Source organism: Delphinus delphis, chromosome 11, assembly GCF_949987515.2.
Source record: "Delphinus delphis chromosome 11, mDelDel1.2, whole genome shotgun sequence".
Taxonomy (NCBI): domain Eukaryota; kingdom Metazoa; phylum Chordata; class Mammalia; order Artiodactyla; family Delphinidae; genus Delphinus; species Delphinus delphis.
The window spans coordinates 84,723,850-84,744,442 of record NC_082693.1 but is presented as its reverse complement, the minus strand read 5'-3'; the positions used below and the strand labels follow the sequence as shown (position 1 = coordinate 84,744,442).

Genomic DNA, 20,593 nt, shown 5'->3' with positions numbered 1-20,593 from the left:
CTGCTGGTGGGAGGTCTGACGTCCACAACATGTTTAAAATCCAACTTCTGTAGTGGGAAAACGGCCTAAATATGATCCGTCGCCAGTACATTTAGGCAGAAATCTGTAACTGTAGGGTTAATACCTCTTTGTGATAATACGAGTTGGAATGCTAATGGAGCAGAAACACTTCTGCCCAAATTCCACCAAGTACAGTCAACAGAAAAAGCCAAAACCATTTGGTTTTTACACGAAAGTCCTTCACATCCACCTGTGTTCAAAAATAATAAATTATGATATTAACAGCTTTCTTTAAAAAAGTAATTACCACAAGAGTTAAATTGTTAAGTGTGGAAAGACATTTCTCCTATGAATATAGTTCTTAGGAAGGGATAGATGCATAACACACATGAAAAATAAAGCTGTAGTATTTTGTGATTTTAGCTTAAAGCAAAAGCCACCCCCCAAAAAGTCTTTAAACAAGCGTTAAATGTTTCCCATTGCAAAAGATCTCAGCTCACTTAGACCAGCACACAATGGACTAAACAACGACATTTATTGTTTTTCCCCATTTCGGCTGTGCATCTGCCTCCGTGATGAAGAACAGTGGAGATCACGCTGTACGACCAAGTTCCCTGCATTGGAATATTCCTCCTAACAGGCTGGCCAGGTAGCCATTTCATCATCAGTGGTATAGTGCCTGGGAGCACACCTGGCCAGTGGTGACCACTTGTTTTGGGGAGATGCTCTCTCCCCGGGACAAGCCTAGGAGCCACGGTGCGCCGTCCCAGCAACGAGCCACCTTATTTGCACACGGTGGCCACGACTTGCTTTTGGATAAAAATTGTCTGCTATCATCTCTACTTTCACTAACACGGCGGAGAAAAAAAATAACCAACCTGAGAAAGGTTGACAGTGAGAATAAGAAAACCTACAAAGGAAAGGCCATGCAAAAACTGCTTCGACGGTTCCATCACCACCCACCACGCGGGCTTGAGGCTGGTGACTTCATGGACGCCCCTCTGCGAAGCGCTGCCGAAAGCCAGTTTCGAGTGCGTCATGCTGACCCCAGTGCGATGCTGCCTGCCACCCACGCGTCACCTCCGGCCCATGAGATCCAAGGGGGCCTCGGGGCTCTAAGCACAGGACACGTGGCTGCTGAAGCCCCAGAACCTTCCGCAAACTTCGCCTTGGACTTGGGCAAGAAATACGTCAGTGGTTTGGAGTCCTGGCAGCAGCACCCACACTGGGGCTTAACCTCAGCAACCGGTCTGGAGGATGTTCTCCCCCGAGCGCTTGGTCACCGACAGTGTCGTGAATACCTGCAGGGAAGGAGACAGCATGAGACTCGGACACGGGCGCAGAAGTTAACTGGGCGCAGCTCAGGTAACACCACGGGACTAAGAATGACTTGAGTAACTACTTAAAACAGAGATGTAATATGACCAAGGTAAGCATTTCAACACCAACGTGAAAGAGAAAAAAATGTAGCTTATATCTAATAAAGCACTTACTTGCATGAGGGTGATTAAAATAATACCCTGGTTGTTTACCAGTTCTCTAAAAGAAATGTACCATGAAATATTCTGGACACATAGAAAGAAGTGAAGTGTACTATCATGAACACCCTTGTGCTCACCCAACTCAGGGAGCTTCGTAACACATGGTTCGAGCCCCATGTGTATCCCCTTCTTGATAACTTTCCCCCTCCCCGCCCCCTGACTGGTGCTTTTCTTTTGTAGGTTTTTAAAAACTTAATATGCAAATGGCAAGATGGTATATACATCCTCTTCTGCTACCTGCTTTCTTGGCTCAATACTTTATTTCTATTATTCATGCATACGGACACAGATAGCTCTAATTCTTCCATTTCTCACTGAATAGTATTCAATTACTATAGTATACGATACCATATTAGAGTATAGTATATATACTATAGTAGTGCTCTCCAACCTTTTTGGCACCAGGGACCGGTTTCGTGGAAGACAATTTTTCCGTGGCTGGAGGGGGGCGGGCAGGAAGGGGGTGACGGTTCAGGGAGTAATGCAAGCGACGGGGACTGGGAGATGAAGCGTCCCTAGCTCACCTGCCGCTCACCTCCTGCTGTGTGGCCCAGTTCCTAACGGGCCACGCCCAGGGGTTGGGGACCCCTGTACTATAGTATTCAATCACTCAAATAGTGAGTATATTACAAATTACATACCCAGGCTCCTTTTGCTGGCCACTCAAGCTATAACCAATATGCTATCTGCAACGTGCTATGACATTCTGGTACATCTCCCTGCACCTGGAGCTAGAGGTACAACTGCTGGGTGCGAGGGCAGGATTGGCTAGATTTCCAAAGTGCCTGATGAACTGATGCTCTCACTTGCAGTGACTGACAAGTTCTCCTGGTTTCACATCCTTGAAACATTGGTCCTTGTGGACTTAGAGCCTAAGAACTTTAGTTGGCTTTGATTTGCTACTACTGAGGATTGCCTATACCAAAAAAACAAGGGCTCTCAAACCTTAAAGCCTGTTCACGCTGATTAAAATACACGGAAATTACAGATTCTAATTTGGCAGATCTAGGGTGGGCCCCAGGAATCTCATTTTTAGCAAGAGTCCCAAGTGATTCTAACGCAGGTTGCCTAAAGACCACAGATTAGAACTTCTTGAGGAACACCAGTGTAGGCAACGCACTGAGAATTTAACGCAAAATTCAAAGCCTAGAAGCCCACTGCGTGGTAAACTAACCATTGGTTGCTTAACTTTGTAGTTTCCCCAAACAGGAAACCTGCAGCTCTCCTACAGTCTATCTGTAACAGTAACTCTCTAAGTTGCCAAATCCAGAGGGCACCTTGCCGCTTTCATTTCTCAGCCTCTCTGTAGCATTTCTTGTTGTCGATCTCAATGATCTTCTAACAATTCTTTCTTCTTTTTGCTTCCGTGAAAGCACTCTTTCCTGTTTCCTTCTTTTGTGGCTACTCCTCAGCCATGGCTTAGAGGTGTGCTGCTGAAACACCGATTTTTTTTTTAAATTAATTAATTTATTTATTTATTTATTTTTGGCTGCATCGGGTCTTGGTCGCTGCACGCGGGCTTTCTCTCATTGCGGCGAGCAGGCGCTACTCTTCGTTGCGGTGCACGGGCTTCTCATTGCGGTGGCTTCTCTCGTTGCGGTGCACGGGCTCTAGGCACGCGGGCTCAGTAGTTGTGGCTCGCGGGCTCTAGAGTGCAGGCTCAGTAGCTGCGGCGCACGGGCTTAGTTGCTCCGCCGCATGTGGAATCTTCCCCCCGGACCAGGGCTCGAACCCATGTCCCCTGCAGGCGGATTCTTAACCACTGTTCCAGGTGGCACGTCCCTGAAACACTGATTTTCCCCAGCCCTTAGGGTGGTCAGAGCCCCAGGGCACGTGGGCTGCAGAACCAGGTGCCTGATCTGCTTATTCCAGTGTGCTGCCCAAACAATGCCACCGTCCACACGTGCACGACATGAACAAGGCCAGGCAGCATGGCCCTAAGGGTCCTTCCTCAGCTCTCTCCCCTTTAGATGCTCTCGTCATGGTCTCATTCAGGCAATTACTCCCTTTTAGGCAGATGGCTCCCGGTGAATGGCAGCGCCACTACTTGATTGACCAGGCCACGCGCCACGCATCTGGAATTGACCCTTCATTGACCCTTAATTCCTCTATTTCCATTACTGCTGATGTACCATCAATTAGTAAGTCTTAGATATGTTGTTTCTTTTCTGTCAAATCTGATCCCTCTTCATGTTAAGTCTGACTGAACTATGAGATTTTTGTTAGTTTCCAAAACATATGGTGCCTTCACCTCCCTGTGATGACACTGTGTGGACCACACATTATACATTCCCGCCCTACTGGACACAGACGTGGGGGGCAGGGGCTTGCTCTGGCCAAGGATACATGTGGAAGTGGGAAGCATCACTCCTGAACAGAAGCCTTGGGCACCAAGGTACTTTTCCTATACCTCCTGTCCCTCTGCCATTCAGCCAGCTGTGCCCCTAGGAGAGGCTGCCCCACCAGCCAGGTCCTGGAGTGATGATGGAATTGGAGCTGAGCTGCAGCTGTTCCATGATGACCTTAGAGCACCACAAGGAATAAACCTCTGTTTTTATAGGCAAAAAAAACCCAAACAAAATCACCACCCAAACTGATCATCTATACTGTCCAGGCATGAAAACATAAAAGGACTTTGTGTAAAATCAATTAAACTTAGAAACTTATTTGGCTGCTGAATACAATTAAGATTTCAATCCAGGGGCTTCCCTGGTGGCGCAGTGGTTCAGAGTCCGCCTGCCGATGCGGGGACGCAGGTTCGTGCCCCGGTCTGGGAAGATCCCACATGCCGCGGAGCGGCTGGGCCCGTGAGCCATGGCCGCTGAGCCTGTGCATCCGGAGCCTGTGCTCCGCGACGGGAGAGGCCACAACAGTGAGAGGCCTGCGTACCGCAAAAAAAAAAAAATTTCAATCCAAATCTTTTTGGTCACACCAAGTAAGTTGAAAGGTAACTCTAAGTAAGATTCTGCAGAGTCCATTTGTCCTACTTTAACCCAGACCGACCTTTGAGAACCACTGAGTAAGTGTCATACTGAGACAGGAGGCTATGGCTGATTTGGGAGAGACCCCAGTGGAAGCGAGACTCATCAAGTGCTTGTATCACTGTCAGCACACCTGGACAAGCTTTTTGGTCAGCTGCATTCTCTGATTCCTGAGAAACAACTGGTCTCCTGATTTTTATTTTTTTTTATTTATTATTATTATTTTTTTGCGGTACGTGGGCCTCTCACTGTTGTGGCCTCTCCCGCTGCGGAGCACAGGCTCCGGATGCGCAGGCCCAGCGGCCATGGCTCACGGGCCTAGCCGCTCCGCGGCACGTGGGATCCTCCCGGACTGGGGCACGAACCCGTGTCCCCTGCATCGGCAGGCGGACTCCCAACCACTGCGCCACCAGGGAAGGCCTGGTCTCCTGATTTTTAATACAAAGAGGAAAGAGCACAAGAAATCGAGGCCACTTTGACTTATATAGGTCAAAGCAACAGGAATCAACATCAAAAATACTTGTGAATAAAAGGGGAAAATACTTTTGTGTAAAGGAGGAACAATACTGAGAAAAACCCGTGGTCTATTTTAGCCTTAAAAGCAGCAACAAAGCCTTTTTTCTTCCTATATATCAGCAGCGCCTCAAAAAAGTCAGACCCAAGTAATGATGGCTAGTAAAACATTTAAAGTATGAACCCAGAAGAAAAATGTGTGAACAGCTTGCATCCAAAAAAACAGTAATTATAAGGAAAAAAAGGTTCATCCTTGTTAATAAAGATGTGTGAAAATCCTTGAAATAGTTATCTTTCATACTTATTAAAGAAAAAGTTACACTGAATTTTGCAACGTTTTCATTAGCACTCAAATTCAACACTGATGACACTGTAAACTAGTACAATTCTTCTTTGAAAAGCAATACAACTCCCTTGTTTAAAAAATGTGTGACTGTGGATGAGGACAGAACAGAAAGATAATATGCGATAATGAAAATAGCTGTGTTCGGATGATGGTATCACGGGCAATTTAAAACACCATCAAACATGCTCTCTCTCCAATTTTCATAAAGGAAGAAAAATAATGAGGTAGGGAATACATTAAAGCAAATTCCAGGCTTGTGAATTTGCAAGCTTATGTTTTATTTCTCAGGAATTAATTTAGAAATAGAACTTGTAGGACATGTGGTTAAAAAACTATACCCATCAAAAATGGAAACAAATTAAGGGGGAAAAAAAGAGCTCTTATCAATAGCCAGGACATGGAAGCAACCTAAATGTCCACAGACAGATGAATGGATAAAGATGTGGCACATATATACAATGGAATATTCCTCAGCCATAAAAAGAAACGAAATTGAGTTATGTGTAATGAGGTGAATGGAACTAGAGTCTGTCATACAGAGTGACGTAAGTCAGAAAGAGAAAAATAAATAACCGTATGCTAACGCACATATATGGAATCAAGTGACTGATGAACCTAGTGGCAGGGCAGGAATAAAGACCCAGATGTAGAGAATGGAGTTGAGGACACAGGGAGGGGGGAAGGGTAAGCTGGGACGAAGTGAAAGAGTGGCACGGACATACATACACTAACAAATGTAAAATGGATATAGTGGGAAGCAGCCGCATAGCACAGGGAGATCAGCTCAGTGCTTTGTGACCACCTAGAGGGGTGGGATAGGGAGGGAGGCTCAAGAGGGAGGGGATATGGGGATATATGTATGCATATAGCTGATTCACTTTGTTGCACAGCAGAAACTAACAACACTGTAAAGCAATTATACGCCAATAAAGATATTAAAAAAAAAGAGCTCTTATCTATTTTTCTTATACTGGAAACCATGCTGATGTTAAAGAGATGGGGGAAGCCAAACTGCTGCTGCTGGTTAGGCTAAACGGAAAAACTGATGGGGTCAGTTCTTACACATATTTTATACGTGCAGAGCTGCGTTAGAATTTTCATAAAAATACATGTAAAAAAAATGAGCAGAGGCAGCTTTTCGATCCCAGCACAAAGAACACTCACAAAAGGGCAAATGCGATAGGCATGTACCTCACATTTCTTATCTGGCCAACACCTCCCAGCCTCACAAGACCCCCTTCACTGAAGACTGTGATTATGTTGACTATTAATAAAACAAAACTTCTGACGTTTGGCACTACAAGTCATTTTAAGACATTTCACAGGGTCTTCTCTCTGATGCTCCTTCTTCTTGAGCCATTTTTTTCCCTCTACAAATAAACTTAAGTTGAAATTATTACTCAAAATGATGTGTAATCAGTTTCCTATTCAACTATTACTGCTCAGATGTCCAGAATAAATTATCACCGTATCGTCCTCACACTGAATAACGCTCGTGCCATCACTGACACCCGAGGCCTTAAGACCCCCTCTCTCGTACTGAAACCAAGGGGCCTTCAGTCAAAACAACAGGAGTCCCTCCTCCTCCTCCAGCAATTCCAGAAGGAAACCCTTTGGAAACTATTTTGCTCCAAAAAGCAAAGCCTCCACTGAGGAATTCATCAACTTTTGTAAGCAATTACTTCTGAGAGCCAAAGGTTGTGCAATTGCCCAGGTTATTCTATCGAAATGGTACAGAAGAGTTCATTCAATGAATCATTCTGCAAACCACCCACAGCTGGCACGGGAGCCGGGCTAGTTCTAAACACTTGAAAGCAATGCCCAGGACCAATTTTCAAATTATTACTGTTTCTAATCCATCCAACGGACTGACATTTGTGAAGTTTGATAAAAATGATTAGGAAACAAACTTTTAAAAGGCATGTAAAATTAAAACCCAAATTTTCTATTATATCAGATACTGTCAAATTACCCTTTAAGTTTCTAAACCTTTTTTCTTCATTTCCATCCCGATCTCATTACGGACTAGTAACAAACATTCTCTGGACTGCATTTTGAGTGGCACTCCTGTACAGCACATGGCTGTTTGCTAAAAAAACAAACAGAAAAAACAACCAGTGGGTCCACTAGCAAATCCAATTACATACTATGCCAGCCAGAATCAGCATTTAGCAAGAGTGCCCCTAAAAATCCCCTACTGATCAAATTTTACTTTCCCTTAATCAAGAAGCTTTAAGGAAGATTTCCGCAGTCAGAATTTTGTCCTAAGTGTTTGGTTTTTCAAAATCTAGTTTCTAAGCAAGTTGCTCAAAACCAGAGGTAAAAGCAATCACCAGAGGAGCTTTCTCGAAATATACCTCCTTGCTCCACCTCCCGTCTCCCCAGAATACTGTAATGATGACTTTTTAGTCAAGCCACATCTTCTGTAATGAAATACCCTGGGGAAAACCAGCTAACACATGCAGTTACTGAGTATCTGCCGAATGCCAGGGACTCCCCTAGATACTTTCTGCACAGCATGGCCCATTGGCCCTGTGAGTTACAGCATCTCCACGTCAAATGCTGTGGGAAGGTGTGTAGAGCATCGTCTGCACTGCGTGGTGTCTCGGAAGCCAGCCTGCCTAAGTTCGGATCTTGGTTCTGCCACTTCCAAGCTGCCAGGTCACTCAACCGCTCTGTCCTCAATTCCCTCAGATGTTAAATGGAGACACTCCTGCCACCCACCCTGTGGGGTTCCTGTAAGGACTAATAAGTAGGTCAGCACGCGGAGGGCAGGGTCCTGACACAGTCAGTAAGCCCTCAGGAACCTCAGCGCTTCTGCAGTGTGATTCCCCGGGAAGCTGCTCTTTCTACGACTGCTCCCTACTTCAAGCCGCAAATGTGAACCACTCTCAGTTCTTCCCATTTCCAAACAGCGGGCTAGTGCGACCAACTCCATCTCCTATTCCCTTCCGCCTGGACCGTGTCTTCTGACACACACTGCCACGACCCCGGTCAGGCCCCTGCCCCTGCCCGCCTCCAGACGTGCCTCGGAGGGACCTCTCCCCACAGCGCAGGCGGAGGGATTTCTCTCAGTAAGGTGTCTGATCACGTCCCCTCCACCCACCCCTGGACCCCGACCCCGACCCAGCTTTAAAGCACTCTTAGCTGAACTGCAATGGCCCCGGGATAAAGTCAAAATGTCCCGCCTTGGTTTATGAGGCCATGACCTTCCTACCTACTTCTCCAGCCTAATTTTATCATTTTTCTTAGCCCTCTCTGAGCTCTTCAAGCTACAGCAGCGCTCAGGGACCTGAAAGGCCATGAGCTCTTCCACAGAGCTCTTGTATCTGGCGTCCCCTGACCCTAGGGCTCGCCGCACTGGACTGCAACTGGCACTTCCCTCACCTGCCTCCCTGCTCCGACGCACATCCTAAATCCTTGCTGCTCCCCAGGGCCCAGCACAGTGCTAGGCACATGGCTGCACGACAGGTGCGCTCAGAGGGTGAGAAAATAGCATCCAGGGTTTTAATCTCGTTAATCAGCCGCCAGCTTGGAAAAAAGAAAAAAAAGCCCCATCAGAGGAGAAGAACATTCACCTCTGAGCTTCAAGGTCATAAGAGAACCAACAGATGGAGAGGCACAGTGGCAAACATCAAGACTTAAAAAGGGTTCCCATGGTGCCAGGCGTACGGCGGGAGCAGGCCTTTGGCTGGCCTCCCTGCGGGCCCGGGCTTCAGGAGGACACCTGTCTCTTCACTGCACCTCTCTGCCCAGCTGGCAGTCATCCTGCCAAGAAGCTGCCACGCTCTCACTGCTGCTGGCTCACAACACAACACGACACGACACGATACAACACAACCAAGTGAGGCGGCAGGAGGCAAGCACACGTCAGCCTTTTCAACCAGCCCACTGAGAACCAAATTCAGATTAAAAAGTTAGACACTCGCAGAACCAAGTAGGGAAGTTACGTCTTCATCCCTGTCGGAGATGACTGTTCTTATTTTAAAGTATCTTAGACTTTTAAATATACTCACTGTCGTGGGTTGAATTAAGTCTCCCAGAAAGATGTTCAAGTGCTAAGCCCTGGTAATGTGCACATGACCTTATTTGGAAACAAGGTCTTTGCAGATGTAACCAAGTTAAAATGAAATCATGCTGGATCAGCGTGGGCCCTAATCCAATGACTAATTATCCTTACAATAGGAGGGAAATTTGGCTCAGATACACAGGAGACAAGATCACATGAAAAGCGGAGGCAGAGACTGGAGTGATGTGTCTACAAGCTGAGAAATGTCAAGACCTGCAACCCCAGAAGCTGAAGCGGCAAAGAAGCCATCCTCTCTAGAGCCTTTGGAGGGAGCACAGCCCTGCTGACACCCTGATTTCAGACTCTAGCCTCCAAAACTCTGAGAGAATAGATTTCCATTGTCTTCAAACGCCCAGTTTGTGGTGGTTTGTTACATCAGCCCCAGGAAACTAACACACTAAGTGTTCTTGAAAAAAAAAAAAAATTAAGTTAATTGGCTCCTTCCCTAGACAGTCTCAGTCATTACACTGAATAAAAGACATACTGGGCTTCCCTGGTGGCGCAGTGGTTGAGAGTCCGCCTGCCGATGCAGGGGACACGGGTTCGTGCCCCGGTCCGGGAAGGTCCCACATGCCACGGAGCGGCTGGGCCAGTGAGCCATGGCCGCTGAGCCTGCGCATCCGGAGCCCGTGCTCCGCAACGGGAGAGGCCACAACAGCAAGAGGCCCGTGTACCACAAAAAAAAAAAAAAAAAAAAAAAAAAGACATACTGCCTGTTCTTTAAGAGCTTTTAAAATCTATTCTCTTTTCAATTTTTATTTATTATGTTTGAAATTTAGTTTTGCTTCACAAGAACAACAGTTTTCAAAAAAAGAAGAAAAAAAACCCACACAGAACAAAACAACACATACACACAAAGTTTTCTGTGAATAATGCCACTAAACAGGTGCTTATTAATACAGAGGAAGACACTATCCCTACTCAGGGAAAAGGCAAAGAAAAAGGAAATGAGAACATTTTTCCAGGCTGCAGTTCTCAGTTCCATGCCTAAGCCTCTTTATGAGATAACCTCTCCCCACCTCCAAGTTCTCCAGCGTAGACACTTTTTTTGGTTTCCAGGCCCTACTTGGTGGTATCACAATATTCGACTCTTGGAATGAGCACTGACAGGCATGAAGAAACACTGACACCCAGAGGCCCACATTGGTCAATTTCCAGTTCTACTGTCATTTGCTTGATCTTTTACAAGCCTCACTTTCATTCTCATTCTTTAATGTCAAAAGCTCACAAGGTAGACATCATTTAGCCTCCAGGTAGCTCAGGGATAACTAGGATTGATGCTCTTTCTGGGTACGAACAGCATTATTAGCTGACTGCCAGGAAAATAATTTAGGACACATGATAAATAAAAGATTTGAGGCACATCTCTATAAAGCACTCTCATCATTTTTACCATTTAATAGCATGACGGTACTATCTGGTTACCAGGAATGAGAAACATATGAAAGAGAAAAAATCATTTCTAGAGACAAGGCTTTCTTTTGAGATATTCTCCACCACCAATAAGCTCTAAGGAGGTAAAAGTAGCTCGAGTACAGCAGAAAGAACACCGGCTGCAGAGTCCTAGATCTGCCCCCTGTAAGCCAGGTGATGCTGTCACTTTGAAACAGAGCCTTTAAAACATAGTGACCCACCTCTGCGCAGACGGGGTGGATTCCGATGGTGCCGTCCAGCTGGTCTTTGGTCAGCCCGCACTTGAGAGCTACTGCGAAGCCCTGGGTAACTTCTCCAGCATTTGGACCCAGTACGTGGAAGCCCACAACACGCTCCTAAGGTACAAAAAAGTAATAAAATTATGCGGCTTTTCCCCCCTTAACAGACTGGAATATTTCCCCAGTCTAATCTAAAACCCCCATTCAGAAATGGCCAAGGCTTATACTAATGCTTGCTGCTAAAAGCTGTCTAGGCTGCAGATACTCCAACGTGGGCCAGTACAGCACGTGTGGTCACATCAAGCAAGAAGGGAAAGACAGGAATCGGCCATGGATGATGATGAAGAGACACATGAAAAGCAAAAATGTGTGCAACCCATAAGCACCAAAATGTTCTGGAAAATGTTTTCGAAGGGCCGTTCCATTGTGCCCTCATCTCCTCTATCTGATTGTCTCAAAGCTCCAGATAAACGACCTGTGGTAGCTGAAACACTGAAGAGCAACCCTTCAAATTAAAAAATCATTTACACTAAAGTTTTGGGGGTAGATAGCACAGACTTAAGATCCTTCCAATGTGAAAACACTTTTTAAAAAATTTCTTATTGGAGTATAGTAGTTTACAATGTTATATTAGTTTCAAGTGTACAGCAAAGTGAATCAGTTATGCATATATGTATATGTACTTTTCTAGATTCTTTTCCCATATAGGCCATTACAGAGTACTGAGTAGAGTTCCCTGTGCTATAAAGTAGGTCCTTATTAGTTATCTATTTTACATATAGTAGCGTGTATATGTCAATCCCAATCTCCCACTTTATCCCCCCCCTTACCCCCTGAACCACAAGTTTGTTTTCTACATCTGTGACTCTATTTCTGTTCTGTAAAAAAGTTCATTTGTACCCTTTTTTTAGCTTCCACATAAAGCAATATCATATGATATTTGTCAATCTCTATGAGTGAAAGCAAGAAAGAAAAATATTTGGCAACTCTGAAATACCTGTGTGGGAATTATTTTGGATAAATTCTAAATCTCAAACTCAGGCCACCTCTGCCAAGAGCAGGGAAGCCTGTTACGTTCTACTGCACAGACTTTCCGAGCCAGCTCGGGGGAAGTGCATCCAGTCCAGCACCCTCACAACAGACCAGGTAGCTCGGGTGGTGAGGTGCAGAGCCTGACCTAAGGTGCCATGCTCCCTGGAAACAATCAGGAAAGGCATTCTGTATGTGATACTTTCCACGTTAGACTCTTACATTATTCATCCTGACAGTCAGGGGTTGTGTATATGGATAAATAAAACACAAAATATACTAGGCTCTTAAAATATGCTAGATTTACATGTAATAATATGGATAAATCTCAAACTGAGATTCAAAAAAAAAAAGTGCAGGCTTCTATTTAGCTGAGGATACCACTCTTCTTTAAACCACATTGTATGACATTTATGGTAAGTAATAGGCAGCAAACGTATACAAATATGAACAGGTGAGAGAGTCCAACTTGAGGACAGTGCTGCCTCTGGAGTAGGGAAGGAATGAGGAGTAGAGGATCAAGAAAGAATACGAAAGACAGCACCGGCACCAGCTAGTGGTTAACAGCACAGACTCTACATTGCCTGGGGCTGAATTCCAGCTCTGCCATTAACTAGTAAGTACCCTGGCACAACTATTTAACTTCCACGCTTCAGTTTCCTCGTCTATGAATGGGGATAACAATAGCACATACCTCATAGGGTTATGTAAGGATTAAATAAGTTCGTACATGTGGACCATTAAGTAGTCTCTGGCACATTTCAAGTGTTCAATTACATATAGGCTATTATAAACTGCCTCTGTGATGGTTTATCTCTGATAAGAGAAAAGCTCTGAAGCAAATACACCAAAGTGTTAATATTCATTTGAGTCTGGATGGTAGGTACATTCTCCCAACCCTTTCTGTAAATTTTAAGTATTTCGTGTAAAAAAAGAATAGCACACAAAAAGCATAAAAGCCTGGTAAGCAAGTATTATCTAAAACCAAGCACATCTAGACACTGTGAAGTGACCGACTCAAAATGAATAAAGCAAGCCCCAAGGACGGTCAAGTTCCAGAAGCAGGCTTTTGTATGAGACGGCTCATGACAAAAGAGCAATGACAAGTATTCGTCTCTTCTAATACTATCTTTTTTTTGTATTTTTTTTTTTTTTTGCAGTACGCGGGCCTCTCACTGTTGTGGCCTCTCCCGTCGCGGAGCACAGGCTCAGGATGCGCAGGCTCAGTGGCCATGGCTCACGGGCTCACGGGCTCAGCCGCTCCGCGGCATGTGGGATCTTCCCGGACTGGGGCACGAACCCGCGTCCCCTGCATCGGCAGGCGGACCCTCAACCACTGCGCCACCAGGGAAGCCCTAATACTATCTTTTTTAATGAAAATAATTGACAACACTGTCATCCTATTTATCGCCTCAGTCATTTTAATTAAGGTGAGTTTACCGGTAATGAAAATTATTTTTCATATTATATAAAAAATGCCAGGCTTCCCTGGCATTTTTTATGTAATGCCTTGTTAGAGGTTATCATAGTATGTCCAGTTTTTAAATGCATCTATGATGACCTTTTTTGTAGAGGATCCAGGTTTTCCTAGAACCTTGGGTTCTGCAAAAAGCAATCTGCAACTGTGCTACTGTGTACAGTGGTAGTTTCTAAACAGGATATATCAGTTAATTATACTCAAATCCCAAGATAAGAAAATGAGTTTATTAGCCTTTTAACATATGGATTCTTTAGCATTGTTTATAGTTTTACTGGGGACACTTTTTTTAAAAGTAAGATCTCAGTTAAGTTAAAAATACCAATTCTCATAGAGATTCAATCCACATAGGTGAAGGGATATCAGGAGGTACAAACTTCCAGTTACAAAATAAATCAGTCACTGGTATGAAATGTACAATGTGGGGAATATAGTCAATAATTATGTAATATCTTTGAATGGTGACAGATAGGATACAAACTTGGGTTATTACTGTTCTTTTTTGTTTTGTCATTATTTGTAAACAGTTGACAGCTTCATTGGTCCCCTCTAATAAACACAAGCAGTTCTCAAGTTGTCCCTCTGGTTCCTTCCTCCAGAAAATTCTGACTGCCTGCCCACTACATCCACTGCAGACGTGAGTCAAGCAGTGTCATCACGGGCCTCTCCCTGGGATAACATCCCAACAGGAGACCTACAGGTTGAACGCTAAAGGAATGCAATGTATGTACCATGTGAAAAATTAGTAGAAAGGTGTAAATAAGATTAGCACTTACACTGTCTTTGATATTGCAGACTATTTTTGCATAACATTTGTTGTTATCTCTTGATGGAATCGTCCATTCCAATGGCCAAAAGTGACTATGGTAAACCTAAGAAGAGGGAAGCACAATTTAGACCCATCATCTTAAGAAGCATGTCTGTCAAACATGAGTTGTGGTGTGAAGACGGTGGAGGCTCTTTAATGTTTAGTAATTGGGCTTTCATTAAACAGTAAAATTCATGGATACATAGGAACCTGGTCAGAAGGTAAATAACTTTAAACTCATAGGTGACAAGCCCTTTTGCTATAAGCTCATCCCTTAATTACATTTCAACCTCCAACGAATAGACCTTATATAACAAGAGCAAACAAATGAGAGAAAGAAGCCATGTAATTACTTGCTGTCTTGCATTAGAAAAAAAACAAAACAAAAAAACACCATCTAGCTACCTCACAGGAATGACAACTTTGGGCAAGAAACAAGTAAGGTGCCAGGAACAATTATAGCAATTATCTAGTTCTCTGACTTAATATTTCCAAAAATTTTCTCCTCTGAAATTATTCACCAAAAGTACTGAAGGAGAGAAGGAAGGAGGGAGGGAAGATGGTACATAGAAGGACAAACAGACATCCTTACTGACGTTTCATAAACTTAAGTCTTGGATGACTAAAGGGATTTTTTTCTCCTCCAACTGCTAGCCTCAATTCAAAACATATATGGTTGGTAGGACCTTTTAAAAACATACTGATTATGTAAACATTATATAACATTCTTTTATCTTGTAATATGATGTGTTTTTTTTAATGTGTGTTACAATATTGAATGTGTAGAATCATAGTACTGCAACCATTACACCGAGAAAAAATTGGTTAAAGCAATTACCCCCAAAGGCTAACAACTGCTGCGTTGTAAACATAAGCCTATGAGTAACTGTTTACTATTTCCCTTGCAATTTTCAAGATTTCAACTCAAATGCATTGTTTTTATAATAAAAAATCCAAATTCTAATAAAACGAATTCCAAAGATTATCTGTGAAGAAACACAGAATATATACATTAAGAACCTTAAAAGTTAAATACCTTCTGATAGCAATCTATCCTCAGCAAAAAATCAGAGAAAGAGACAATGAGTAGCAAAGATGTTCACAATTCTATTTATAACAGTGAAAAACTGTAAATAATCTAATAAAAGAAAGGCTTACCAAATTACCATACAGCACCCCTAAAAGGAAATATTGCACAAGTCATTTTTAAAAGCGGTGTTTTTAGAGGGAAATGGCTTGTGACCTAACGTTAACTGCAAAGTATGACAGAAAACTGCACTTAACTTAATCACGCTTAAACTAAAATGTATATACCTACACAAAATTATATACACACACAATATATATAACATATAAATACTTAGAGATTAGCATATGCAAAAGTATTAATAGCAGTTATCTTTTCATGAATTAAAATCTGTTTTTATATTTTCCTAATTTTTGAAATTTCCTATGAGGATATATATATATATATATATTTTTTTTTTTGAGAATATATTATTTTTTACAAGAAAAGAAGAGTTGGGCTTCCCTGGTGGCACAGTGGTTGAGAGTCCACCTGCCGATGCAGGGGACACGGGTTTGTGCCTCGGTCCGGGAGGATCCCACAGGCCGCGGAGCGGCTGGGCCCGTGAGCCTGCACGTCCCGAGCCTGTGCTCCGCAACGGGAGAGGCCACAACAGTGAGAGGCCTGCGTATCGCAAAAAAAAAAAAAAAATGTAGAAAGCTCCTATTTAATACAGTCAACTCATGTTTAGCATTCCTAGTGGAAAAGATGAACATAACAACAAATTATATCATTTTATTATTTTTCAATCCAAAAACTAACTTTCCTAATTTTAGAATGCAACCTGTGATTTTATTTAAAAAAAAAAAAAAAAAGATAAGAAGAAGAAGGATTGCCTTCCAAAGCATGTTGGCTTTAGGCTAATATTTTATTTATTTATTTTTTTTGATTTTTGAATTTTATTTATTTTTTTATACAGCAGGTTCTTATTAGTTATCCATTTAATACATATTAGTGTAATATGTCAATCCCAATCTACCAATTCATCAAGAAATATGAAAATAATGTGTTACTGATAGACTGATATTACATGCTACTACTGAAGCATATAATAAAGAAAAGATTAAGAAATTTAAAATAGACTTTTATATTACAAAATTTACTCTGATTCACAAATCTGGTCTTTTAGAAGGTTTTACTGGAAACTTTTTTCCCAAGTGATTTAAAACAGCAGACCCTATGTGCAGCATTATTCGTATATATAAAAGTAGTTATTTCATGTGCATTTTCCTTGACTATATACAGGATAAAAGGTGACTGGCAAAGTTAGTATAAATTAGAGGGTAATGGTAGAAAAAAAAAAGTTAATAAGACAGTAGAAATGTAGGTACTTTTTAGTTTCCTTCCTTGTATTTTTAACCATATAAATAATAAAAAGAAACAGTAAAAGTGGTTTTGAAAAGTAGAACTCAGTATTACTGGGTCAACTGATAAAACTGATAAATGGAAGGCAGGTCAGATAAAAGTATTGTATCAACATCACATTGTCTAAAAAATAGTAACCACTGTGTGGTTATACAGGAAAATGTCCTTGTTCATAGGAAATACACATTCAAGTAATTAGGGGTAAAGGGGCATTCAACTTACTCTCAAATGGTTCAGGAAAAAGAAATACACACAGATGCACAAAGAAAGAGGAAGGGAACATGCAAAGTATAAAACAAACGGGCAAAATGTTAATAATACATGAATCTGGATAATGGGTATACAGAAATTCTTTGGGCTATTTTTCAATTTCTCTGTATGCTGAAAATTATTTTAAATTTTGGGGGGAAAAGTAGTAGTAAAGAGTAGAACTTACCTCAATATTTTCTTCCCCAAATTTCTCCACAGCTTTCTCTTCAGAAAGACCACAAGCACCATATTCCAAAGGAGTGAAAACGGTCGTTGGAACATTTTCATAGTCACACTGTTTCAAAATGGAGGAAAAGAGTTATGACAGAAGGAATTATAACTCAAAAGAGCATATACTTCAAAAAGGTTCAAATTTAGGAGAGGAAAACAGACTAATAAAAACCTACCATGCTGAGAACCATTAACTGATATGATAAAATTTCAGCAGTGGTTTAAAGTCCGTTAATACTAGTCTTGAATAAACAATTTGCGTGGCCTCTCCACCCATCTACCAACAGATATTACAAGGACATCCTTTCTCTCCCTTAAATAAAGCAGCCAAAAACACCACCAGTGCACCCAATGCTTAAAGTCTCCTATTATCAGTGGCAGAAGTTAACAGACTTTATTGGAAAATCAATCAGGCAATACAAATCACGAGCCATAAGAACATTTAATAATTTTTGGCCCAGTAACACCACTTTTAGGAATCTATAATAATAATTTAATATATAGCAAAAGCCACATGCATTAGTTGAGCAATGCCGCAGTTCTCATCAACAGTGGCAATATTGGAGTGGCTTTAAAATGCAAATAAGGAAGTGATGCTGTAGTACATATTTCCAATGCAAACTTATGCAGCCATTAAAATGGTAATGAAGGCCACAGCAACAAAAAAGTTCATGATTACGACAGTATTTCCAAAGCACATTTTAATAGGCGTAGATGTCGGAAGGGTTCTGAAGTGAAACAAGTTTGTAAAATGCTGTAATTAGCAAATAAACAGGTTTCTCAACTATCAGATTCCTCAGAGCCTTTGATATGCTGATGTGAATTGTGAAAAATGTAATTATGTAAGTGCCAGATATGTTTGCCAATGCTATTTGGTAAAAACCTACCCAGTCACATTTGGACATAGAGGTAAAGCCTAAATTTAAGGTAAGCGCTTAAAATATGAAAAATACAATTCTCCCTCTCTAACACCATAGGGTGAGATTTTTAAAATGTGCCTCCCTCTACAAATAGCATATATAGTCTTTTCTCTCTAAAAAGAGCACAAATCCTTGGAATTCCGATTCAAAAGTAAAGGCAGACATCCACTTACAGCCATAATGGACCAGGTTTACTTCCTGTTTTAAACAACTAAAAAACGGGACAAATATGCAATACTTTTTAAGACACTGATGGTAGGGTGTGCGGCACTGTGGTCCCTGTGAGAAGGGAAACAAATGAGGTGAGACCAGCGATTGCTCTAGTCTCCTGCCCAGAGCAGTTTCCAGGGCTTGGTGCAAAGAGAGGGAACAGAGTGCAGGGTCTTCCTGAGTTATGGAGACAGAGATCCCAGTTCAGGGAAGCCAGTGTGGCCCGAAGCCGCAGGGCAGAACACCATAGTGGGTAGAGCTGCACAAGGAGAACTTAAGATCTGCAGAGAGGGCCTCCTGAGATTTGGGCTGAGGACTGATCTGTAAATGGATGCCAGAGGAAAGCACTCAAGGGTGAGGAAAGAACCACTGGAAATCAGTGAGCCCCCAGATGACCAGAGCTCTTACAGGACGGGAATCAGTTTCTGTTCCCACAGGCCAGAGTAGAGAGAGTTCGTAGTAAGAGGAACGGGGGCAGAGTCCTTGAAAGGGCAACAATTGAGTAGTGGAACTAAATTGGGCCTAAATGAAAGGCTGCTGTTGACAAACCTTAAAAAAGCTGAAAAGCAAGCTACACGAGGATAAAATTAATCCCCTGTAACATAACGGGCCACCAGAACAAAGTCCAACACTATATAAGGGAATTCAACAAAACCCAGCCCCCAACAGTGTAAAATGCACAAAGTCTGCATCCATCCAAAGTAACACAACATGCAAATGAGCAAGAACACACAAACTAATACCAAGAGGAAAATCAATCAACAGAAATAGACATTGCAAAAGACAGAAGGGGATTAGCAGAGGACATTAAAAGAGCTAGTATAAGGACTTCCCTGGTGGCGTGGTGGTTGGGAGTCTGCCTGCCAATTCAGGGGACACGGGTTTGATCCCTGGTCCGGAAGGATCCCACATGCCATGGAGCAGCTGAGCTTCTGCGCCACAGCTACTGAGCCTGCACTCTAGAGTCCGCGAGCCACGGCTACTGAGCACGCGTGCCGGAATTACTGAAGCCCGTAATTACTGAAGGCTGTGAGCTCCGCAACAAGAGAAGCCACCGCAATGAGACGCCGGCGCACCGCAACGAAGAGTAGCCCCTGCTCGATGCACTAGAGGGAGCCTGCGCACAGCGGCGGGGACCCAACACAGACAAAAATTAAATAAATAAATATTTTTGTTTTTTTTTTTAAAAAGGAGCTATTATAAATGTGTTCTGTAGACTCAAGAAACTAGAGAAAAATAGGAATCCGCTGAGGAGAGAAAAGGAAAATATATTTTAAATAAGTAAAACTCGTAGAGATGAAAGAAACTGCTTGAAGTGCAAACTACACAGAATGGGATTTATATCCCAAGACAGTGCAAAAGAAAAGATCAGTGGACTTGAAGACATTGCAATAGGCTCTCTAAAAAAATAAAGCACAGAAACAGGGAGAAAAAACATGAACAGAGCATTAGAGACCCACTGAGGGAACCAACATTCATTAATGTGAGGCTGAGGGGGAAAAAAGAGGGAAAGCAGAAAAATTGAATGGCTAAAAAATTTCCAAATTTGATGAAAACTATGAACAGATAAACCCCAAATCTCTACACACCACCAGAATGCCGAAACATGCAATGATCAAAATGCTAAAAAACAGTGATTAAAAAGAAAATCTTAAGAGGAACAAAGATAAAAATGAGGGCATATTCTCTTTAGAATCTATGCAACCAGAAGACAATGGGCAAATACTTAAATAAACACTGTAAATCTAGAATTCTATATTCAGCAAAAATATCTTCAAAAAAATAAAGGCAAAATAAACTTAAAAATAAAAAAGCCAAGGAATTCCCCTTGAGCAGACATGCACTAAACAACTGTTAAAGGAAGTTCTTCAGGCAGAAAATGGTATATCAGACAGAAATCTGGATCCACATAAAAGACATTTTTTCTCCTTGGTCTCAAAATTCAGTTTCCAATTGGCTTAAATAGACTATTGTGGCCTAGCCTGAGAAATGTAATCCTTGTTTTTAATACTTTATTTGGATAAAATACTTTGCAGTTTTCACAATAAACAACGTAATAAGCTTCTAGAACACAACCCATCCTCAAGTTGCAGATATGTGTACCGTGGTTTCTCTGTAGTTTCCACATAAAATAGT

General features: G+C 42.3%; 1 protein-coding gene across 3 annotated transcripts in view; it reads right to left on the bottom strand.

Moving 5' to 3' along the window:
• Positions 1-516: 516 nt before the first annotated feature.
• TXNRD1 (thioredoxin reductase 1) overlaps positions 517-20,593 on the bottom strand; it is a 71,112-nt gene continuing 51,035 nt past the window's right edge. For all 3 annotated transcript variants that reach the window (XM_060025515.1, XM_060025517.1, XM_060025516.1), the window contains exons 11-14: positions 17,284-17,391; positions 14,385-14,480; positions 11,085-11,219; positions 517-1,301 (exon numbers count right to left, since the gene is read on the bottom strand). In XM_060025515.1, the coding sequence (XP_059881498.1) occupies positions 1,239-1,301; positions 11,085-11,219; positions 14,385-14,480; positions 17,284-17,391 (402 nt within the window). In that variant the 3' untranslated portion in view covers positions 517-1,238. The remainder of the gene's footprint in view (positions 1,302-11,084; positions 11,220-14,384; positions 14,481-17,283; positions 17,392-20,593) is intronic.